This window comes from Centroberyx affinis, unplaced genomic scaffold (genome assembly GCF_046629955.1).
Source record: "Centroberyx affinis isolate AG114_WGS23_722 - 3 ecotype Tasmania unplaced genomic scaffold, CSIRO-AGI_Caff_v1 ptg002475l_1, whole genome shotgun sequence".
In the NCBI taxonomy this organism is placed as follows: Eukaryota; Metazoa; Chordata; class Actinopteri; order Beryciformes; family Berycidae; genus Centroberyx; species Centroberyx affinis.
The window spans coordinates 332,923-358,470 of NW_027280707.1; the positions used below are offsets into that span (position 1 = coordinate 332,923).

Below are 25,548 nucleotides of genomic sequence, written 5' to 3' on the forward strand. Positions count from 1 at the left end.
AAAAAAAAAAAAATGAAGGTTACTTCCAAATGATTCATTCTCATCATTTCGGCTCTTAAATGGAACCATCAGTGTCTTTCTGCTGTCGTTTTTTGAGTCTGAGAGGTCGGTCTGCCAGTCACTTTTTTGTGTACTGCTGTTCTCCTTATGATTAAAAGATACTGTGCCAGTTCAGTCCAGAGGCAAAGCTCCAATTCATATTTCATAAGAAACTGCTTATATGATGTGAGACTTCCCTTTCTCAGCCTTTTTTGTTGATTGAGTCGGCAGGAGTTCACACCTCACATTTCTACCTTTTCTCATCCCTTTCCCAGTGCCACACTCACTATGGCATGCCATTAATTCTTACAAATAGCCATGAAAAGCCACGGAAAACCAAGATTACTGATATCTCAACACTCTGCACAATGTTTTATGCTGTCTGTTTGTCAGAATGGCTCATATTCCCCATTTGTCTTTGTATGGATCTCTTCCCCTTAGTTTCTCGCTTCTAATCTCTGAAGCATATGCTCAAATATTTATGTATTCTACACAGATTGTGCTGGATTTCCTTCCCATCTGTTTTGTGCGGTCCTTCAAACAATTAGCTTGAGGAAAGGTCACCCAGGAAATCGATAAACTTTAAATTATGGTCAAACTCTTCAGCTGCTGCATAGGCAATCTTTAGCAAATATACTAAGCTATCTAATTTCACTGCGGTTTCCTCTGTTGAGATAGCGTCACAGATGAAAATTTAGGAATGCAAACAGCAGCTCAGAATGCATTAATATATCTTCTGTGTTGCCAGATTGACTTATGTGTGGTGATGTGTCTGTGTGTTTGTTTGTGCATGTGTGTGTGACCACTGAAGCTAAAATGTTTTAAAAAGATATCAATAGTGAGCATAGCCGTGGCATTTGTTAACTATGTATGTTTAAAGCTATGTAATAGCTTTAAAAAATACTAGCATTTAAATGTGCAATCAGATAAGGTCAGATTTTTACTGTCCTATAGCAAAAAATGACCATAATATATCTGTGGGGGTTTGATAGGGTTTTGAGGGTTTTGATCAATACCAGTGACTCAACGGTTACTTTCCATCTGTACTCCATTTAGGAACAAAAACTCCCCCCCTCCTCCCCCTCCCACCTACTGCTCAATGACGTGGGACAAAGCTACTGAACATGCAGCGTTGCAAAACATTTTGTTCTCAAGCAAAAGCCCAAAAAAGCAAATGACAAAATGGTATTATCATTACAGTATTTTTCATCGTGCTCTGTTACCTCTTCACTAGTCGTTTCTGTTGGATCTCTGCTAGCTTACTCGTCTCTATTGTGAATATGTGACTTTATTGTTTATGTCAAGTACAGGAGACCGCAAGTTGTGCCAGTGAGCTGTTGCCGTTTTTGCAGTTCCTTGGCCGCTGATAGAGGTTGTTAAAAATCATTACTTCATGCCTCTTTAAATGTCTCTTTTTATTCTATTGTATTGCCCAATGAAGAGTGTGACTTGTTGCTTCTCTGTTTTAGCATCTTTTATACTGTTAAACCTGCTATACTTGCCAGTGTGTGTGTGTGTGTGTTGTTTATCTGTGTTTATGTGTGTACATATGTACATTTGGGTAATTTTTATGTTTATGTGTGCAGTTTATTCCATTAAGTGCTGTTTCTTAGTAACTCATAATAAAGTCAAATAAAGACTACACACACACACACACACACACACACACACACACACAGAGCAGATATATCCCTCATGAGCTCGTCCCGCTCCAATTTTGATAAGAAGACAGACAGGTGAATAGTGATTTACCATGGTGTGGCACCTGTGGTAGGCCTATGTTTTTTTAATTGAGACACGCTGACTGGGCATTATCTAATTTAACCCTGTCAGAATGAAAGACAAGAAGAAGAAGAACACACTAAATCCTGTAGCTGAATGGAAGACTCTAGGTGTCTGGCCCATGGGAGGAAAAACATTGGATATTGAATAATTGATTCCAAAGTGAAATCAGGGAATGGCATAAAAGGCAGCGGTCTAAATCATTTACTAGAGTTTTGACTTGTTGTGAAGGAGGAACAACTCTCTGCACTTGTCCTCTTCTCACATAGCTTACCAGTGGATCACAATAATACTAATGATACTACAACGATGACAACTACAACTATACTGCTAATAATAAGGAGAAGAAGAATAACAACATAGCACTTCTCTTAAGAAAGTTACAAATGTCCTATGAGCAAAAGAAATACATTAACAAATAATCAGTTGCTAAATGATCAATACTCCACTTAGTTCTCCATTAAGGCCCACTCAGCAGAATGGCTGGACAATGCAAACACATTCAAAATACATGCATCAAAAGTACAGTATAGGCTTAAAAGTTGACTCAACAGTGGACTCATCCACTGCTAAGTACACCATCAAATTGAAGGCAAAAGGACAACTGATTCTGCCAGCTCACTACTTAACTATAATGATCTGTAAAAAATAAGAATAACAGTATGACTATAGAAAACAAGAGCAAGAAGTTATCAGTTCAATTTAAGTTAAATATCAGTTAAATTCAGGTTCATACAAAGTCTTAAACGATGTGTTTGCTACTTTGATTTCCTCCGGCAGCTTGTTATAAAGTTTAGACATTGAATTCAAAATAGATGTAGGAATTTGGTCTCCTAATTAGTCACAGTGTGTCTGGAGTTGGACTTTCCATCTCCCAACACCATAAACTCCGCTGGTCCAGGGAAGAATGAGAGATGCTGAAGCACAATCGTCGTTCTGTTTTCTGTCCTGTTTTCTGTCCTGAGTTGCTCATAATCAGATGGGAACTCTGTGGGAGGATTTCATGAGTGCTTGGCTACTTGTTAGTCAGCGATGGCACTTTTCCTCAGTGATTTAGTAAAATGTGTTGAACTGTTTGAGCTGCTCTATAACAGGCTCCACAGGCTATAACTTAATGTGAGAGGACGCTTGATTTGTACCCATCTTTAATTCACAATTCCTATCGGAGCTGACCTCTTATCAGTGTCCACAGCGACGATATCTTATTTAAAGCACATTTTGTTTTCTTTTTGGTCTTTTCGCGCTGGACTAATCTTTAGTCTTTAGTCTTTTTGTTTTCCAAACCGGACAAAGACAACCTGGACAGACAGAGACAGACAAGATGCCCTACTATCCATGAACCAAAACCCAGCTGGCATGAATTCTTAATCTCACTCATGAATGCCCATGATTTATTGATGGTGTTCCAGGGGAAAAGTTTACCCTCATGTCCAAAGGCTAGTGCTTCACTCTCAAGTTTGACCCTTCTCAGACAGCGACTACATTACATTCGGGCGATAGATCATGTGTCGAGTGTCCGGTGTCTTTTAGGCTAGACTGCAGCGGGTGAAGTTTGCAGTCATTTCAAACGTCTATGTTCCGTTGTGTCAAATTTAAGAGAGCCTTGTGTTCTCAGTCCCGAGTTAATTTCGTAAACCCCAGGCATATTATTTGTTTCCCACACGGCAGTCAGCAGTAATATTAGCCCCCATCCCAATGTACGCCACCCCCATCTTCACTGCAAATCTGACTCAAATGACTCTCTTGGTTCCCTTGGAAACCAGGTGCTCAGAGATCAGGAAAGATCCATTTCACACTTCAGCAGCGAGCAGAGAGACAAAGAGATGGTTAGACAAAGAGAAAGTGGGAGGGAGAGAGAGAATTAGAAAGCGAGAGAGAGAGAGAGAAGAGAGAGAGAGGGGGGAAAGGAGAGAGAGGAGATAAAGGAGGCTTGACCTTAAAAGATGCCTCATTCTTATAGCCCCTTTGTCTCGAAATAGAATGAAAATAGCAACAAATGGATTGAAAAAAAAATGTTGTTGTCTCCCATGGGTATTTCTAGCCTTTAGTGTAGTCAGTAGACTGGTATAGAGCAATAGGGAAATGCACAGGGTTTGTTTTGATGTGGTGTCTGAGGAGAACAGGGTGAAAATGGCTGCAGTCCTCATTTATTGATGCAGCTTTTATTGTTATCAGCCGTAAGGCATGCATGCCTGCTCTTCACACAGACTAACACAAAGAGATGGCTTAATGCAGACAGCCAGCAATATCTCGCCTTGTCAGGAAATGCTGTCAAAGGTCGAGATTTCCTTTTGCACAGAGACACTTTTGCCTTGTTGAGAGCTCTTTGGAAAGATCAGCTAAGGCTGCATAGAGTTTGCAATATAGTTTGACAAGCAAAACGTCAGGGAAATCAACCGGTCCGTCAGAAGCAGGATTCGGTCTGGCTCTTTCGGGTTTCATTTGAGTATTGCTAACTAGGGAGGAGTTGGTCATTTTCATTTATTTTATGTGAGTGAATACAGCCCAAGTTTGGAGCTCCCTATTCATTTCTGGTGGAGTAGGTGGGTGAGAGGAATCACAATTCACGCAGGTCCATGACTGCAGGGATAAGGCAATCAGAAGAAAGACACTTTAATAACAGAGGATTATATGAGAGAACATTGCTATTTTTAAATATACGGTTCCACCTCTGTATTTTCGTCCCTGGAAGTTTTTCTCAACTTTTCTGTATAATTTAGAATTCCTTGATACAACATGTGGGCTTTAATAAGAGAGACAGTAATGAAATAATGAAATAGATAAATAGATAAAAAGAAAAAAGCTTCTACATAACTATTTGGTATATTATGCTGATTGTAGTGCACATCGATAGGGACAGCATTCAGGTATTTGGCAAAAGCTATTCGTTTTTTTAACACCTGTAGTTGTATAACGTAACCAGTAGTTGTGTCATGTAACCAGCAGTCGTATAAAGTAACCAGTAGTACACTGCATTGGATGTATTGAGTGACATGGATGGGGTGTTTCTTCTTTAAAAGATTAATCATTCCCCGCTTCCTAAGAGCATCAACATGGCAGCTTTGTTTTCAAGCTCAATACTTACCTAGACAACTTTGCACTTTAGCAGCTCCAAAAAAACTGAGCTACAATACCCATAAATCATGTGACGTGATGTTAGGAAATGGCCCACAACACGCTCATGTTTACCAGCCCAGCCTGTCTCTAATCACTCTGTATCAAAGGATACCAAAGGGAGGAGGGAGGCAAATGATGTAACATTGGTGAGTCCAGCTCTCTGCTCACTACTGTTTAGGAGACAGTTTGTATTTCACTCTTAAGGTTCGATTTGTCAATTCCTGTGGGTGGAGAAGTGTCCCTACCCGACATCAGAATTTAATTTGTGCAAATAATTAGGATGGGATGCTCTTCTATTGCAGCCTAAGTTTGAGATTTAAACTGAGTTTATTTTTACATAAAAACCATAAAGACCAGTAGTTTTAAGGCTCTACATACAGTAAACAAACCTCCTGATGTGGTCTGTGCACTGACAATAGGCTTGAATTTGATCTTTGTTGCTGCTGGGGCGTTGCATTGTTGTACTCCAATAGATGGAGCAGAGAGGTGGTAATTGAGTGGGTGGTTCAAATAGCAGTGACAGCTGGCAGGTGACAGAGTCGACCACCGCTCACCCACCACTAACAGGAACTACGACAAACAACTCTGCAGAAATCAGCTCTTTATCAAGTCGGTATTTTGTGTATCTAGATGTACTGACAGTGGATGCTCATGATTATCCATTTTAATTGGACGGCACCTCCTCCTTTAATGATTTTACAGTGAAAAGACCAGTGTCCAGCAGTATTTGATTTTGTCCGTTTGATTTGATTTGTGGAAGGCTCCCTGACCTCTGATTGAATAACTGGGTGTCTATTTACAGAAATGCCAAGCATGGGAGCGAAGCTATTGGTGCTTGTCGTCATCCTACATTTCCACAGCCTGAATTAGCCCACAGGGCCTATGGGACATGTATTTAAAATTCAAAAAGTAGGCTGTTTCTGAAATCATTTTTACTTTCTGCGTCTTGTACTCCAGACTTCAGCTTAGTTGAGCAGTACAATGAGTACATCCAATATGTCATGGGAGGAGAGATGACTGGAACCGAATATCTACGCATGTGCTTCCTAGACTGGCATCAAATGGCCAGCAATATTCTGCTGAGAGATGCTTTCTTGTGTTATGTGGCATAGAGCCAGCTGTCACATTTATAGATCATTACCTCTTAGTCAGGTTCAAGCCGCACTGAACTGGATACCTTTATTGGAGGCTGCATTTAAATCCCCCATGTAATATTAAAGACCATCTTACAAGGTGCAGTGTAAGGAAACAATGCCTTTTTTGCTGTCACTTTGCTGTTATTGCCCTTACTAAATGACTTGCTATTTTCAATGCGGATATAAAACGTGTAAGCAGACAAGTACATGCAGATATAAGGCTTTTATCTACATGTCTGTCATAGCAATGCATTGTTCTATTCCTGGCTTGGTCAGAGGTCTGCAGTGATAGTTGATATCAAAGACAGAACCTCAACAGCATGTCTTTACTATTAGGATGAGATAACACAGGGAGATTAATATCCCATGCATACAGTATACAACTTATCTCCAAAATCCTGTTTATATGAAGGGGATAGCTCCGCAGCAATAAATCAGCTTATTGATGTGGCTGCTGTTTTTCTATGTGTACTCACTGGCTTCAGTATTGATTTGCTTAGCTGTGAGACAAAGTGCGCAGATACAGTGGGTGCACTTCCAGTGTACATACACACACACACACACACACAGACATACACACACAAACGCAAACACACACGCGCAGGCACATTTTAAACACCTAAATAAAAAGTGAAATAACTTGTAATTTAAGGATTTAAAGTACTTAATGATACAAAAGGCATTGTCTCTGCCACACAGTCCAGCTATCTATTTCACTCAGTCACACACACACACACACACACACACACACACACACATGCACACACACAGGACATAAGTCACAGTCAGTCAGGAAGGTGAACAGCTCCAGCCACCCGTATCAGTACAGAGCCGTTGATTACCTTGTTACCAATTAGACCGGCTCTCTATCTGCTTACAGTGGCTTGTTGTATACAGCCAAAGCTCAGAGGAGTGTCCAGGAGTTAATGAGGTGAGTGTGTGTGTGTGTGTGTGTGTGTGTGTGTGTGTGTGTGTGTGTGTGTGTGTGTGTGTGTGTGTGTGTGTTGGCGAAGGCCATTAATCAGACACCAGTGACAACTGACAGAATTTTCTCTTTGAATTTTAATTTTTAACCTTTGTCTGCTTCCAAAGCCTTGACAGTATGACATGGACAGTGTGTGTGTGTGCGCGTGCGTGCCAGACCCATCAGTGAAAATTTCCCCACTTCTAGATCAAAACAGTTTAATATCCAACTCAGCTTTGCGTGCCTTGCAGTCCTTGGAGGTTACCTGCTTGCCGCCTGCTGCACTTCCATAGTTGAATGTTTTGTATTGCCTGTGGATTTTGCAGTATATGTGTTTCGAATAGCGCTGATTAGCCATCTACCATCTGCTGGGCTGTGCGAGTGGAGCAGCTCATTATTCTGCCCGCTCTGTGCCTGTTGTCTCTGCGTGGAAGCCATCCCTCCACTCTAGCTATCAGGCGGAGCTGCAGGGACTCTTAGTATGTGAACAGTGGGGAGCAGCTGGAGGATGCAGTGTTATTGCGCAAGCGACTGGGTAGTTGTCTGCATCTGTCTGACAGAGAATGAGCTGTCCTCTGGCCAATTTCTCTCTGTCAACGCTCCGACTGTGACAGTACAAAATACATCTGTCTGATATATGAAGAGTTCATTTCTAAAACGCTGCTTATCCATTTGGGAGTAGCAATCATTGCCTGAAGGTCATCATTCAACATCACTAAAAATATACTGGAGCCAGTCTGCAAGAGCGATGTCATTTTGTCACTTACCTTTTACCCTTTAAAAGGTTCCGTGATTTGTTTTCATTTTGTGTTATCATTTGGTTGATTGTGTGGCATTTTATTTTATTTTGCCACAACATGTGTGGGTGTGTGTGTGTGCACGCCTGTGTGTCAGTGTGTTTGTGCATCAGTGTAACACAACTGCAACTGTTGTTGTCAGGACCTGGTGGGCAGCATCCCGTCCCAGAGGAATTGGAAGGGAATCGCCATCGCCCTGCTGGTCATCCTCGTCATCTGCTCCCTGATTGTCACCTCCGTCATCCTGCTGACCCCTCGTACGTACAGAACACACACACACACGCACACACACACACACACACACACACACACCTGTTTGGCTGTTTTTTAAACCCCTTTCACAGACGGACTGGACTTTAAGTTGTGGTTTAACAAATCATTTTACACACCTCAAATGAAAGCATCTTTTTTGTCCTTTTTGTAGTGGGGTTCCACTTTTCCCGTGGCACAGTCAAGTGTTTTGATTTGATAACCTTTTTTCACGGGGGTCAAGGTTTTACAGATGCCATGGTTTTTCTGGTTGGAGATTGCATATTGGTTTTTCACAGAGCCGAGGTCATCCTCTCACTAGGTAATAGGCCTTTTAATGTGTAATGCCATTCAGGCCTGTTTAATGGAGATGATTATGCAGTAATAGCTGCAGCCATTTGTCAAATTGGCACAGCATCAGAGATACCATTTGCCTAGCGTTGGAAATTAGCTTTCTCCCCTCGCTCTGCAGATTCTTACCACACAGGAATTTCACAGGCGCGTTTTTAAGTCTATAAACACTTGAACAATATCTCAAACATGGTATTTACGCACCCAGATCTCTCCTGCTCAGTCACATTGAAGCCCGCTGAAGAATCTGTCAACTTACTGACACGTACAGTAAGACTGTGCTGTCAACCATCCTGACAACCTGTGTCTAACAGTTGTTTCCTGAGTAAAGGTGTACGGTGGCAGACAGTTAAAGGGCGCACACACCAGCTCTGTCTCTTTCCTCACATCCACACGAGCTCAAGTCTGTTCCCCTGTTGTCTGCTCCACCTGCAGTTCAGCTGTCACCTTCAGATCTCATTTTGAGTTTGGGGAGAGAGGGAATTCTCCCCCGCTGCTGAAAAACGAAGCAGGCAGATGTGAACTGATGCTCTCAGATCAATAGAGCACCACCGTGGGTCCGTTCCTCGTTTGTACCCCGTTCTAAATTGCTGTACCTATGAGTGGGGAATAGTTCTTGGAAGTTCTATCTCCGGGGAAAGGAAAGAGCACATTATAGTGAGATGGTGACAGTCTCTGGTACAAGGCTGTCGCACTCTGAGCAAAGCAACATGCTGAAAAAAAAAAAAGTCTAAAGATTTTTTCCATTTATTTTCTCTCCGAAACTAGAAAACTCACTTGCTTGAAATGACATTAAATCTCACAAGAATCATAACTGTTACCTTGAACCTCTCCAAATTTATTTGACTAGATTACCCTGACATTTAAAGTTTATAATGGACCATTATATGTCATATTTATGTAATTTTCTTCTGGTGATGTGCTTGACAGGTGAAGATGATAGTCTTGCCCTCAAGAAGAAAGTGACTGTAGAGGATGTCGTGGGTCCAGACCTTCGCATCCATGACCCAGATGCCAAATGGCTCAGTGGTAAGTGAACAGTCTGCCTTTGGCATTTAGCATCTGTCTCTCATGTCAAACCACAAAAAACATCTAGACACATAACGACAGGCACCATCATTGTCCATTCCTTGGAATATGCCATCACAGTTACAAGACATACTATGGTGGTTTGCTTGGATTGCACATAATCTTTATCATGGTTCTATTGGGATTAATATGCTAGAGCCACCATTACTGTTTCACAAACGAGAGACAGACAGTATGCAGCAATATGTAGATGCACACAAACTCAACTCTAATCCAGTCTTAGCATGAATTGTTCCTGTCTCTACAGCAAAACAAGATGAAATATGCACCAAGTTTCCAGCTTGTATCTTGCATTTAATGTAGTGCACTCTGCAAATTCATTATATTGTATGCTAAGCATATGGTGAGGTGGTCCAGATTGAGCAGATGTACAACTGGTTTTCTGTGGCCTCTATAACCTTGACAAGGTAACAAGTAGAAAGCTGCAGGCAGGGCTCATGAATGTTGGATCAGCCGACTCAGTGCCCTCTGGTGTTAGACAGGAAAACTACTTGAAAAGTTTTTCAGACTCTGCATGAATAACTGAATCAGTGCTACCTGATTCGATGATAGTAGGCCTTTATTGTGTGGTACAACAACTGAAATTGTGGTGACCAATACAATAGTTTGTATAACACCCACAGCATACTGTTTTAGTGGTGCTGAGTTTTTTCCAGTAACATGTTCCTACTCTGTCATATAATTTGTAAACATTTGTAAACAATATTTCTTGTCATTGGTATTCTGATGATACACAGCTGCTCATCTGAAAGTAGAAAATATATTATACTAAAGATTATCCAGCAGACATTAAATGTTGGATGTTTCAAACTCTCTTCAGCTTAATGATGAAAAATGTGTGGTTGTTATATTTAGCCCAACAAATGCATCTTTCAAAATTCATGATAATCTTGCCAACCTGGCAACTAATATCGAACAGGATGCCAGAAATTTTATTCTGGTCTGAATCGTGGGAATCAAATCTTAAGAGTTCAGTATAGTTTGTAAAGTGAGTAATTTCTGTCTTCTGGGACTGGAAGAAGGTCATTCATGCTTTATCTTGGATTGGCAATTTTGTAATTCTCTGTATTCTTGACTCAATTTTAAGGCTATATCTTGTCTGCAATTAGTTTCAAACTTATCAACTAGGCTTTTAACTGTAACTAAGAGGAGAGATCATATAACTCCCATTTCAGCTACCTTACATTAGCTTCCGTTTTCATTTTTAATAGTTTTAATTATTACTTTTGAAGCAATAAACACTTTGGTCCCAGCTGTAGTCTTAGATCTGCAAAAAGATCTGTTTTGACTGTTCCAAAGTCTAGATCGAAGACTTAGAGGTGATCAATAATTTGTGATCAGGTCCCTAAACTTTGGAACAATGTGTCTATTACAATATCAGCTAACTCTGATTCTTTAAGATAAAACTGACGACTGTTGATATGTTTGTTTTATTCTTGTTACTGTATTTTACAGCACTTTGTAACTCTTTTATGAAAAGTGCTATACATATATACTTATTATTACGATTATCAATTATGATTGTCAATTGTGAAGAGTTTTTACTATTGCTTGGGTTTAAAGACAGCCGAATATTTCTGCAAAGAAATGCTGGCAAACTTGAACAAAAGGCCAAAGGGCATTCCCAAAACCAGATGGTTCAGCATAATTAACCTCATGAGTACAAGATTGTTATTTATTGCCCCTCACCATAGGCAGACTTACACATTCACAAATACACAGAAAACACACGCACACGTGTTGACATGCACGTATGCACACATGACATGCGTACATACATATGTACATTCGCTCGCTGTCACTGTCACGTACACAAGCTCACACTTCCTATTTGTGTGCCTCATATTATGACCTTACATCTGTCCTTTCGTTCTACTGTTCTCTTGCTGATTTACATTACCAGCTTATTAACATATAATTAGTTAAATTCCTGTGCTGCTGCGTCCTTCATCCACAACCGTGATGAGAATGTCCTCGGCGCTTGACGAAACCCCGGCTATCAATTGTGTGACATTGCATCTTGTCAGAGTTAAGTTAATGCAATCAACTCCCATTTGGTGCTAATGACCTTCTGATAAGGAGTCCAATGGGACAACCTTACACTTCAGTAGTCCTCATCAATATTTTGTGGGCTTCATTCACAGCAGTGTGTAATTGATCCCTGTTACTCTTTGATCACCGCTTGCCTCGGCAGTCTTTGGACTCACCTCTGCGTCTCTCACTCAGATCCAAAGGAAAGACAATCGACCTTCACACTGATCTCTAAAAAAAGAACTACTGGTGTCTGTCTGACACATAGCTTTTTATTATTTATATTTATGATTTTTTATTTTTTTTCCAGAATAATGTATAGCATATAACATTATTCAACTGTGAAAACAAGTTATCAATAAGGCATATCTGAGGCTAAACCTGCTTATAAAAATCTACTTTGGCTATATAGGACACAAAAGGACCAACCTCGGCATGTGACTCCTTGTGACAGAACATATTCCCAGCTCAGATCTTCTCATGAGATTGATTTGGTTTGATCACAATATCCTGGACTGAGCCTGCGCTAGCAATGTCAACTCTTGTTAGTGTCCCTCATCACTCAAAATTGGCAATAAAAGTGGAATGGATTGGATTGTGCTGCTCTGCAAGCTGGAAAATTCCATTGTCACAAACAGGTGTCACGAAATTCATTTGGCCAAGTTGGCTTGGCCTGAGCCAGGCACTTACACAGTCTCATTTGTTTCTGTCCTTGCATTTGTAATACCATTTTTCATTTAGAATCTCCATGGTTGATCACAAAGCATTTCTTAGTATTCTTGCATTCAGTGAAAAAAGAATAACTTGTTTTTTGAGACACTGCTGTGGAAATGGGTCATAAAGTTCAATGTGATGAGAAAAACACACTTGGAAGGCTTGTTTTTATGCTCTGGAGAGAATTTACCTCAAAACAGAAGCCTCAAAGCATAGCAAAACATGTCCAACAGTATTAAATCCTGCACCTCGAGTTTCAGCACATTGCTCTTATTGCTATAGTAACCAGAGAAAGCTATTCTGTCATGGTTTATTGGGAGCTTCTCTTAACAGAAGAGGCTCTCTGTACAGAACACAGGGTGACAGGGACAACGGCATTATAGCAATAGGCAGAAACACTGTGTAGAGAGCCAGCCTGGACAGCACACACTCACAGCCGCTTCCATAGACCATCCTCCCACGGCAGCCACTTTGAACTAGCATCAGTTTCGGGGTGGGAATCTTCAGATAGACCTAAAAGTTATCAAAATAACTTGCAATCTTGGGACATCAATTGCAATGACTGCTTGAACTTAGCAGGGAATTAGCTAGCTTACTAGCTAGTTAGCTACTAGCTAGCAACGTAGGCTAAAATGTGAACCTATATTGAAACCTATTGAGATACATTTGTTTCTCATGCTTTTTCAGTGGGAAATCTGTGAAATGATAAATGTTTGTCTGATTCCCAACATTTGTATGATTTGCATCCTGGTACACAACAGCAGGACATAGTTGGGCTGTAAGCCTACTTGTATGAAGGCAAATAAGGGCCATAAATATTTGAGTTTTAGCAGCCAATGAATAATTAATATTGAAAATTAATCACAGCTGAATTCATAACATTGAAATATTTTACTTTTATATATAATATTATATTAAATATTACATTTCTTGATTTGCAATTTCAAAAGCTGAAATTGAAATATATTTTTGTCATTGTTCATAAATTCAGATCAAAAAATTCAAGTTTCAGAATTTCAAAAAAACATATTCAGGTTTCTCACATTCAATTAGTCAAATTCGGTTCCAGAAATTCAAGTCAAAAAAATTCAGTTTGCAACATCTGGGCTACCAAGGGCAGGCTAAAGCAATCAAGTCTGAATGCAATCGAGCGTGTGGGGGAGTGCGTGTACGGCAAGCCACATGGGTCAAGAAGAAGTCAGCTCTGCCATGGTTCGTTGGCCGCAGCCCCACTTCAATTAGAATATAAGTGTTCAACGCAGGCTTATGAATCAATTATCAAGAAATGTAATATTTTAAGTTCAAAGAGGTGAATTCAGAACCAATTAATTCAGATGCATGGTTTTCAAAGTAAAATATTTCAATGTTATGAATTCAGCTGTGATTAATTTTCAATATTAATTATTCAGTGGCTGCTAAAATTCAATTTTTTATGGCTCTTATTTGCCTTCATATACTTGCTCGTCCAGGTAGAGTTTCCCGCCCCAAGTGTTGATGTAAGTTTAAAATGGCTGCTGTGGGAATATGGTCAATTGTCCAGCAGTACTGCAGGGACAGTCTGAGATTGGTCGATAGCTGTTTCTAATGCTATGCATTATGTAGCATAACAAATTGGGGCTCATCCAAGATAATTGATACAGGTGAATAGGGAGGGAAACATACCATAAAAATGAAACTGGGAGTATAAACTGTATTTTAATGTTAGTCTCTCTTCACCCCCTCTGATTTGTCTTTTACAGGGAATGAACTGCTGTATCGTACAAGGGAAGGGGATGTTGTCAGACTTAACATTGACACAAAGGAAAGAATTGTTCTCGTGGAGAACAAGATGTTTGTGAGTATCATTTTGCTCTAGCAGTATTTTCTAGTATTTTACTTCAAGAATGTACTGCTTAACTTGTGTTCAACATGTTTTTACCCCATCCAGGAAACATACAAAGCAACCAAATATCAACTATCTCCAGACATGCAACATGTGCTGTTGGCCTTTGGTGTGACCCCTGTGAGTGACCCTCTGTGTTACCTTGCATCACATTTTTCCAGAAGCTGTCCCTCCTCTGACTGTATGACGCTCTGTTTGTCTCCACAGGTCTACCAGCACTCCTATGTGGCCAGCTATATCATTTGCAGCCTTGTTACACCGTAAGACTCTCCTTTGTGGTGTCTTTATGTCTTATTTTCAATGTCCTTTATCCTTTTCCACCTGCCCTTTATCTCTTACAGAGCTTTGAATGGACAAATAGTTTGTAAATGTATTCAGCCTGACTTCATGTGACAGTTCACTGATGTCACCTCCATCTACCTGCTTGTGCTGCCACCTTGTGGGACATTATCAATTATTTTTTATGTGCTCCGTTCGGTCTGGCCTGTTTTAAGCTTTACATCCATCTATGTCTACTCATTTCCCTTCTGTTCCATATTTGTACTGAGCTGAGTCAGCTTGTGCTAAAATAGGCTGTGGATGACTGATGAAGCCTATACTCAGGTAGCAAACCAAACAGCACGAGTTCCTTGGTCTGACTGGGCATTTGTAACCGTATACAATGTGCAATGTGTAATATAATATGCAATGTAAGAGTGCGTGTGCACATGCACGCACACACACAAGCACACACATATCCCTAATTTGTGTCAAACAAAGGATGTGTGGTCTCCGCAGGGAAACATGGAGTCTGAACCCCCCTGAGGTGAGGAATGCTGCCCTGCAGTTTGCTGGATGGGGACCTCAAGGCCAGCAGCTGGTGAGGAGAATACGCTCACTGAATACTAACACACTGGTAGAGATCTGCCAAAATCATCCTAGCATTTCACAGCAAGGATACTAATGACTTATGGTTTGTCATAGTGGGACGAGCAAATGCTTTGGTGATAAGAGGTGTTTACAGAGTGAACTGTAACGGCCTGGTCCGTGGACCGTGAAGCCAAAATTATTTTTATTTTCTCAAATTCGAGAGGACAGACGAGTTGGTGAGAGTCACAGTGGCAGATGGCATCTCGGTGGCACAACCAACGACTTGGACAATCTGGGGTTGCCGGAGAAGCAGTCACATGGCATCGACTGATGTTTGTGTGTGTGTGTGCATGTATGTGTGTGTGTGTGTGCATGTATGTGTGTGCATGTATGGTATGTGCATGAGTGTGTTTTTATGTGCAACGTAACCCAGATAGGTACAATGTACTCAAAAAGATAAAAGCAACCTGTTGTCTTATAAAAAGTTAAATAATATTAAATTCAAGCAATTGAAACAAAGTATCAATTCAGTTCTCAAATAACATTACTTGAATTTGCTTAAAGGAATAGTTTACTCAAAAATGAATGCCATTATCTACTCCTAATCCTCATGTCTGACTGGTTCATTAAAGTTCCAAAGACACAAAAAAATTACCATAAAATTACTCCAAAGAAATCATTGTCACTAAGGAAGGAGATAATAAGGTAAATATTGGACTTTTGGACCCACAGTGCAATGGTTTGGCTATTATTCTGTACAAATTCATTAATTTTATGGTCATTTTATGAGTAGTTTTATGGTCATTGTTTTTGCTCTTTTTGGAACTTTTTTGGAACCGGTTCCCGGCCACTGCTGTTGTTTTGGAGAAGGCTGACATGGAGCTGCGCTAGCTAACTCACTGTGTGTTATATTGACATACAAACTTCACGGCGTTTTGACTGACATGAGGGTGAGAGTGAATTTTCAATTGTTGTTTTAAGGTTTGAATAATTTGACAATGAACTGCGTGATTCGTTGTGTATTTGGTCATTATGCTAATTACAATTTATTATACATATGAATCAGCAGCTGTGTCATTATAAATGTGTCTGACATTTGTGAGCTGGTACTGAGGGCAGAAATTGGGTCAAAAATAACACTTAATCAAAGCACTAGAGCAGTATTATACCATGGACCTCAATATATTTTGTAAAGAATGTGTTACCTAGCTGTGGAGAACATCCAAAAGGTAAATGGCTGTGACCTTGTTTCATTTTCATCTGCTTGATGTCTATAGAATGACAAGGAAGTTATATTTGTTATAGTTATATTGTTTTTATAGCTTTGAAAGGTTTAAAGAGTGCAGAAATAATCATATAATATATCCTATGAAAAGCTAGTTTCCTGCACTCCTTGGTTTAAGCACTGTTTAAAGTGCTAAAAACTTATCTTAGCAAATTACATTTAGTAGTTTCTCTTATTCAAAATGCCTTTGAGTATAATATAGAATATCCTTTTTCATTATTTTTGGGGAATCAAATCCTCAACCTCTGAATTTGACTGTAGCAGTACAGTTAATTATTTATGGTAAAATTAGCATTTTCAAAAAATTCAGTAAAGGTCAACTATCTACTGTCTAGTAAAGCCAAATTTCAGATTTATGGTGTGTTGTGTTTATGGGCTTATTTACTTAGTGTTCATTATTTATGAGTTTAATGTTGCCATCAGCATTATAGGGAGACACAAGCGCCTGTCAAATAAGAGGAAATGGGGGAACATGCACATGATTTTTTTCTTGTTGACTTCATAATAGCTTTTTTTGGATTGTGATGCTCAGATAACAGACACTCTTGTGTTTCATCACCTATTACCACAAAGCTGTTTGTTTTTCATAATTGCTCTTATTGTATCATTTGCTTAAATTACAGACAGATTTACTGTGAGAAAATATTAACATTTCAAGTGTGTTGTGAGATTTTGCCCGCCAAGGGGAGAGCAGTCTAATTTGCATATGGTAATAGTGTACCTGATTGTTTCTTTTGCTGTGTTGTTACTGTAGCTTCGCGTTTGATTTAATGAATAGCAACGGTTATGTGAGAAGAATGAGATGAGCTCTTGTCTTTTGTCTCTGTCTCACCCGAAGATGCCGGTTATTTTTTCTGAAAATAATGATTTCCCATTAAGTTCATCAGAACTGGAGCCATTTATCATAAAGTGTTTCATCAACACATAAAGATGACTGGTGTGTGTGAGTATTTTTGGCATAGCAGCATGGCTGTGTGCAGTGAAGCATCAGGTGTATGATGTGGGGAGCAGGGAGAGGGAGATGAATCCTGCTACGCTCAACTCATTAAACCACAAGCAATTACTCTACCATGACAGAGCAATCAGTGAGGCTGGGTCAACACACACACACACACACGCGCACACACACACACACACACACACACCTGAAAGAGAGGTTATATTGACAGAAAAGAGGAGAGAGGGGATAGAAGGGAAAGGGCATGCCAAAGAGAGAGAGATGGATTTAGGAGAAAAATGGGACTAAATAAATGAATATAGTTCGACAAAGTTGGACAATATTTCACAAAAAAAAGAAACCCTGCCGTGCACCACAGGTATCTTTGATGTAGCCACTTTCATCTCTCCTCCCTTTTGAAATGACTCCTTTCTTGCCTTTCACTCATCCTCTGTTTTCTCTCATGTAATCCCTCAAAAACTGAAAAGTTAACTGAGCGAGTGAACATAAGTAACATAAGTCAAGAGATTACCACCTGCCTCGCTAATGATTCATCTTTTCAAAGGCCATACAGCCTCATTTATAATCAAATGGTATAATGTTTTTTTTTTTCTACGAACAGCGAATCCCCTGAGCCTCCAGACTTATCTCTTTTAATCACCCCATCATTTAGATGTTAACATTGTGAGGCTGAATAATTGGAATTTCAGTTTTTTAGGCAACTGTGGCCAAGTTGTAATTCATTCTGCATGTGTATTCTAATCAGATACATTTCAATGCTGGGGAATCTCATTTTTTGAGAAATCTTTGCTCTAATTAATAGGAGACTTGCCTATGATTTTGTTATGTCCTGTGGCTGTTTACAACATCCACCAACCGCCAGCCCGCTTTACTTTACACAGCTCTCCATTGATCTGATTTCTTCAGATGTTGATCCCACAATATAAAACTTTGATTTTTCTCAATAGAAGCCGTAGATCAGAGAGTGAGTCATGTCTCTGTTCCTTTCTGATTCTTGCGCCGGCTACTTGAAGCTTACATGCAACTGAAGTGTTTCGGCTGACAGCTCGGTCTGAGCAACACAGCCTCGCTTCAAATACCAGCCGTTCTGCATTCACCTTTTTCATACAGGCACTGGGCAAAGCGGCACAATAGAGGATTTTAAGTGGCACACACTCCTGCCAGTGGTGCGTCTTAATCCCTTCAGGCAATGCCATCATGGGTGGAGGGGGCTTAAATCAGCAGTCTTACCCCAGCTTAGTGCAACTATTGCCCACCCCCAGTGGACAGCCTAATGTCTCAATATGCACAGGGGGAAATGGTTTGTTTGTGCCTGTGTGCACATGTGTGTTCATGGATGTGTGTGTGTGTGTGTGTGTGTGTGTGTACGTATGTGTGCCTGCAGGCCCCCAGCCGGCTCAAGTGCCTTGATTAGTAACAGTATGGTTTCCGTACCGCTTTGGAGAGGAATACAGCATGAATCGTAATGAAACAAATATCCTTTAATACTGTGCTTAAGGCAGGTGTTGACTGAGTCTGTATTAGCTGGAGAAGTGTCAGCGTGTGGGTGGGCTGTGTGTCTAGCCGCTTACCGTCGAGTGCTTTGGATCGAGGGAGAAGTCACATTGCGATAAAAGGGCCACAAGTGTTTTTGGTATAGGGGCTGCAACTGTAGAGGGAAATGTACAATCAAGATATGAGATGGAGTGTTTGAGGAAATCGTGGCCCCAGTTTTGCACTGCAGGAAATTGAGGTTAAAGTGTAAGGCCGCTCTTATTTTAGCGATATCACTGGGATACACAGAACAATCATTGTCTACCTGCACTGATTGAGAAACTGATGATGGCCATTGTTCTCTCTTTCTCTGTCCAGATCTTCATATTTGAAAACAACATCTACTACCGAGCGACAGTAGAGAGCCGTACGATTCGCCTGGTGTCTACCGGTAAAGAGGGAGTCATCTTCAATGGCCTTGCTGACTGGCTCTATGAGGGTAAGACCGCTACAGTTTCACAATCACATGCCTACTCAAGGAGAACTGCAATATATAATAATATCATAATACCACCCTTTTTACACGGGAGCCTCAGTCTCATGATTCATTTTCCATGCTGGAAATGGTGAACTCCAGACAAAGTTCAGCAAGTTTGTGCAGCAACATATTCTTCTCTATCTCACATAATGTTGTTTGAGACTAACTTCCATGATAATGAGTTGATACAATTGACAGAAGTAACTGAAATTAGACTAAATTGTTTAAACATTGGTAATAAATGCAATAAAAAAAAAAGATTCAATTGGAAGAGTAGTCTGAAAATGTTTCACTGAGTTGATGGGAAGGCTGAGTTAATCCCGTCCTGGGCCCCCAGGCGTGGCGGGTGTTTGTGTGCATGATTCCGTTTGAAAGAGCACAGCTGGCTACGTTTCAGTGCCCCTCCTCGCCTAGACTTCCCATAGCTTCTCTTTGTGTTCAGGCAATTTTAATTAATTCATGTCTGCACCACTGCAATCTCACTCAGCAGCTGTTCACCAGCCAGCATACTTGTAATTTAATATGAAACATTTTCTGATTACTGCATGTGAGACAGACAGTCCAATTACATAGCACTTGAATATGCCTTTGTTTGTGAGTGTGCTGCCATGTTTGAGACTGGTATTGCCACTGTGTATTCAGTTACAATAATAAAGTTTAAAGAGTTCTTGTTTAGCAATGAAGACTTATTGTGGTTTTGGCATTGTTATTATTATTATCTATTTTGGATTTCCTCAGAGGAGGGGTTTTGGGTTTGCGATTATAACGTAATTGTATAATGTAATTACAATATGCCAGTTATTATTAGAGAAAGGAAACACTGCTGTGTGAACTCTGCTTCAGGGCCAGCTCTAATCTCTTTTTCATTAGTGGGATTATTTCTTTGTTGTAGACAGGGTACATGACATAAAAGAAGTAATTCAGTTGCAATTCAAAAGAAAGATTTGCCTCGCTATCTCTTCCCTCTATTGTTGTATGGCTTCATAATTGGATAATAGACAGTTTATCAGAACCAGAGATATACTCCTTTATGTATATTCCTTACAGTACAGCAGTGTGTACTGTATTGTTGAGGTGAGATAGTTTTGACTAAAATGCGGAATGTGGTTCAAGGTGAGGCTGCCTCGTCTCTGTCAGGTATTTACTGTTGTGCAGTCAGGCATCCTAATCCTTTTGTGAGAGGCTTTCAACTTTTTTGAAAGGATTATATGAGCATCAAATGTTCCCACCACCGTATTGCAAGTGGTCTGTCTTTTAAGAGGTAAAAAGAAGATCCCAGGTAACTTACGGAATCTGGTTTACGCACTCACTCATCAGCAACAGTTGTCTTTAATCTTCTTTTTTATAGTATTTTTTTTTTTTTTTATCTCTGTTTTGCTCTTTGCTGCTGCAATGCCCCAATTTCCCATATGGGATCAATAAAGTTCTTAAGGATAGTGAAGCCATTATTTAGTCCACAATTGGCAGGTGCACTTCTATCTGTCTGTATCTACAAGTGCAGGTGAAGGTGCTTATATGTATGTTTGTCTGTAGCTACATAGGAAGGTCCGGGGGTTTCAGTGTGTGTGTGTGTGTGTGTGTGTGTGTGTGTGTGTGTGTGCCCTTTCCCCTCCTCATGGACGGGTCTCTCTTCTGGGAGATGATTTGTTAGACAGTTTTATCTTTGCCTCTGACAGCAGTGATTGTCATGCAGAGCAGAGAGAGTGTCACACCAAGCCCAGAGTGCAGCAACTTGTGGATGTGAGAGCACAGTGGATGTGAGAAGGCAAGAAACACAAAGCCATCCAATCTTTCTGGGGAGTTATTAAATATCAATCAATCAATCAAACTTTATTTCTATAGCACATTTCATGCAACAAGGTATCATGATGTGCTTGACAGAGGCATAGCAGGAGTTTATAATCTCTGTATTCAGAACATGAGTTGCATGTTGCAATGTGTTTGTAACCAGTTAAAGTGGCACTATGTTAATTTGCATTGTCCCTACCAAATAAACTAATACATAAAAAAAACAAAAAATAAAATAAAATAAAATACAGTGTAAGGTACACAGTAGAGAAAAATAAAATTAGAGAAAAGATAAAATATGACAGAAATAAAATGAAGTAAAAATGATAAGATAAAAACTATACACCCCCCAGAGCAGCATTGATTAAAACCTTGTCAAAGGCGTCATTAAAAATAAGTTTTCACTTTTGATTTAAAACGATTAAGTGTTGGAAGCAAGCCTAAAATGTACTTTGGTGCAATGACCATTAAGTGCTTTATAAACCATTAAGAAACCTTAAAATCAGTATTAGCCTTCACTGGAAGCCATGAGGTTTTCCTAATCCCAGTCAGAAGTCATGCAGCTCCATTTTGGATTAGCAGTATTCATATAAATCGTATAAATCGCAGATATGTGCCCTATGATACCAAAGGTAGTTTGATAATTGCTGAACATCAACACATTATTATGTGTTCTGGCCTTCATAAAATAATTATTCAACCCAATTTTATGTTTTGCCCGTTCTCGTTTTGTAGAATTAATTGCGTCGGCTGATGTTCTCGGGGTTCAGGCCTTGAAAATCCCACTGCACTGCTGAAAACTAGCTGGCCTTAGAGAGAGAGAGAGAGAACTCAATTAGATATTGAGGACCAACAACATTGAACAGTCTCCTCTGCCTGCTCTGAACCTATTTACAAAGGCTTCACCCTCTCCATTCACCCTTATTGGAAAAATATTTATAATTCAGTGACATCAGTGCTAATGGAATCATGAAGACCCCACCAAGGTTGGAAGGACTGAATCCTATTAGTTTAGAAAAGACTGTTGTTTGGGTCTCCACTTGTACAAGTAGGCACAGTAGATTATATAGTTGCTTTCCGTAGATCTCTTCTGCCCCCTGCTGGATAAAAGTTGCTCATCACCAACTACAGGCAACTGCTAAAATAAAGGAAACACAAATTAATGAATGAGGGAAAGTATATCGAAAGTAGGTTTCCTCACATGGTTCTCATATCCTTTCTCAGGATCTTAGAGTTAGCAAAGCAGAGGTCAATAAATGCAAAGCTATTCGAAATGATAAATAGAGACTCACATATTCTGATGGGAGTGGCCTCTTCCAGAATGACAGCTCCCTCAATCACAGCACACAAGTGGATGCTGAAGGATTTGATGAGCGTGAAAACCATGTCAACAATATGCCATAGCAGTCTCTGTCACCAGATCTCAGACCAATTATGCACTTAAGGGGGATTATTTTGAGGCAGCGTTTCCCACCATCATGTCCGAAAACATTAAATGATGGAATTAGGATGTTGTGACAGTATACAGACCAACAACAGACACCCTATTTTGTTTTTTTCTTCTTTATGTCGGCAGTTTCTGAGTGGAGATATGCCTTGTGGAAGAATGCTTGACTAATGCAGAGGGCAATAGCAATGATAATAGCTATTATATCCATATATCTGTGACGACTTACATTTCATTATTTGTCATGTTCCTCTCCACTTCAGTTTGCTTCATCGACATTAAATGAACAACGACATCGACCCGGTCTGTTTACTACCAAGCGAGCCTTTTATTTACTTCTTCTAAACTGTTTCAGTAACCTCTGTTCTGTGTAACCGCTGAATGATAAAAAGTGGTTTTGACCTAGAGAGACGAATAACTGTCTTCTACCTGCTTCTGCATCCCGCCAGCATATTTCATACTGTCAGAGTTAAATATGAGTAATGGATCTCTATTTCCTCAGTGACAGTACAGTAAATGGGAGCCATAAATCAGACGTGCTATACCTGCTAAACCTGTGACTTTTTAAATGGTGTCATATGGGAAATGTCTTTATCTGTGTTGGTATATTAGGTACATAAATACTCTCTAATCAGGTAAACAGTAGATAGAGCAGAACACTGGCTTTTAAGCTTTTTCTCTGGAGGGACACAAAATCTCCAAATTATTTTTTTCTCACGACTCAAATTGTTCTGCTCCACAATTGTAGAGCTTCATCTAGCAAGATCTACCCCTTCTTTTCTTGATTATATATTGTTTATTCAGCTTGTCTTGCATTGCAGGGACTTGGGTGTGCTATGGCATCATAACTGCTAGAATAAATATGTCTTTTTTTTTTTTTTTCGTCTTTCCAGAATAATTTTGGAGCCTGTCCCTGCAAGCTTACTGTGGCTGTCAACCAAGTCTTTGGAAAACACAATGCAGTAGATAGATCATAATGTAAACATAATGTAAATACTAATACCCTTACTTTCTTTACGCACTATCAATAAATCCTCTTGGAAATGTGTTTCTACGCCTGGATTTCAGCATCATGAATTCTTGGCAGTGTGTGATCTAGCTGCTTTGTGTTACAGAGGAGATCCTACAGACCCACATAGCCCACTGGTGGTCTCCAGACGGTCTGTGGCTGGCCTACGCCACCATCAATGACACCCTGGTGCCCAAGATGGAAGTCCCGATCTTCACCGGCTCGCCCTACCCCAGCGGCTTGGAGTATCACTACCCCAAGGCAAGTCTTCCACCTATTGTTCAATTCAGTAAACTCAACATATTCTATTTGTTATGCATAGAGGACTTTGACATAGCTTGTTTCACTTTGAAGACAAACGACTGACACCTCCTTGCTGGCACCCGATCTGACCTATCTAATTTCCTGTTGGCCCCTGCAGGCCGGAGAGGAGAACCCCATAGTGCATCTGTCAGTGGTGAGTCTCAATGGTCCCCTGCACACTGTGGTGATGAAGAAACCTGATGACCCCCGAATAGGGTGAGTGACAGGCCGCAGGTAGCTCACCGTGTATGAATTAACAAGTACAGGAATAGCCCCGCGGCGTTTCCTTAAGTCAGTCAAGACCGAGGTTGTCAGTGGGTGTCATGTAGTCTGCCTTCTGGTTTCCAGGAGGGAATACTATATTACCATGGTGAGATGGGCCACCAGCACCAAGCTGGCTGTCAACTGGCTGAACAGAGCGCAGAACAACTCTATCTTGACATTGTGTGAGGCCACAACTGGAGTCTGCATTAAGGTGAAATATTTAGCAATATTAAAACATAAATACCTGTGAATCCTCTTTCTCTATTGACACATTTTCTTTGACAAAATACTGAAATCTCTTGTCTCTAAGCACAATATTTTTGTTAATGACTCAGCAAGGCTATATTAGTACACTACCAGTCAAAAGTTTGGACACACCTGATTGAATGTACTGTTTTTCATGATCTCAAAGCCATTTTGATCTAAAGGCTTATGCTTAAATGCTTGAAATTTGTCTCTTTGACAAATATAAATAGTGAAGTTGATCCTATGTATTAATTTCTTTCCAAAGTCTTTGCCTTTCCATCAAGGCAAAGGGCGGCTACTTTAAATAATCTAAAATATAAGATGGTTTTGATTTGTTTAACACTGTTTTGGTCACCACATAATTCCATTTGTCTTATTTCGTTTCTGTTTTGATGTCTTTACTATTATTCTAAAATGTGAAAAATAGTAAAAATAAAGAAAAAAGTGTGTGTCCAAACTTTTGACTGGAAGTATAGATATAAACGTACCTGGCAATTAAACTGACTCTGATTCTGATTCGACTTTCAACACAAACTCCCTATATTTTCAGAAACACGAGGATGAGAGTGAGAGCTGGTTGCATAGACAGGTAAGTGATGAAAACACTGTGGCCCTTTATCTTCTGTTGTTGTGTAGCAGGAAAACAGCAGGAAAAGTTGAAAAAGCAGACTGGGTTTGCTGTGTGTGTAAGAGCATGAAAGAGTAAACAGCAAGGGGTAAAAAAGCCCTGCCGGCACATTTTAGGACACATACTCATATACAGACACACACACACACACAGATATACACACACAGGTCTTTGTTCTCTCCTCTATGCAGAATGAAGCACCGCTCTTTTCCCAAGACGGACACAAGTTCTTCCTGACCAGAGCCATCCCGCAGGGTGGGAGAGGGAAGTTTTTTCACATCTCCATGTCCACCTCTAAGGTACGTAGTAACAGAATAAGTTATTTCATCTTGTACGTGTTCTTTTGTGTGAAATCATCTTAATTTTACCAGTTTCAGCAAAGTGACTTTTTTTTCAGGATAATGTAACTTGTTTCATTTATTTGGTAAAAGTGAAAATGTCTTGGAGAAGGTTTCTTCATTGTTTTATGATGATTTCATGATAAATGGCATGTATCAAGAGAAATTTCATGAATCCAGCAAGATTATTTGACAGCATAGTGAGATAATCTGACTAAAAATATAATTAAATAAGCTTGATAGGTCTGGAAACAAGTTAAAATCACTTGAC

At 40.0% G+C, this 25,548-nt stretch overlaps 1 protein-coding gene across 1 annotated transcript in view; it reads left to right on the forward strand.

Moving 5' to 3' along the window:
* LOC139656420 (A-type potassium channel modulatory protein DPP6-like) overlaps positions 1–25,548 on the forward strand; it is a 54,377-nt gene that overhangs the window by 24,853 nt on the left and 3,976 nt on the right. Inside the window, exons 2-13 of the mRNA XM_071533995.1 lie at positions 7,978–8,092; positions 9,366–9,464; positions 14,009–14,103; positions 14,197–14,271; positions 14,359–14,411; positions 14,929–15,010; positions 19,095–19,215; positions 23,605–23,759; positions 23,920–24,017; positions 24,153–24,276; positions 24,862–24,900; positions 25,131–25,238. Coding sequence (XP_071390096.1) covers positions 7,978–8,092; positions 9,366–9,464; positions 14,009–14,103; positions 14,197–14,271; positions 14,359–14,411; positions 14,929–15,010; positions 19,095–19,215; positions 23,605–23,759; positions 23,920–24,017; positions 24,153–24,276; positions 24,862–24,900; positions 25,131–25,238 — 1,164 coding nt within the window. The remainder of the gene's footprint in view (positions 1–7,977; positions 8,093–9,365; positions 9,465–14,008; positions 14,104–14,196; positions 14,272–14,358; positions 14,412–14,928; positions 15,011–19,094; positions 19,216–23,604; positions 23,760–23,919; positions 24,018–24,152; positions 24,277–24,861; positions 24,901–25,130; positions 25,239–25,548) is intronic.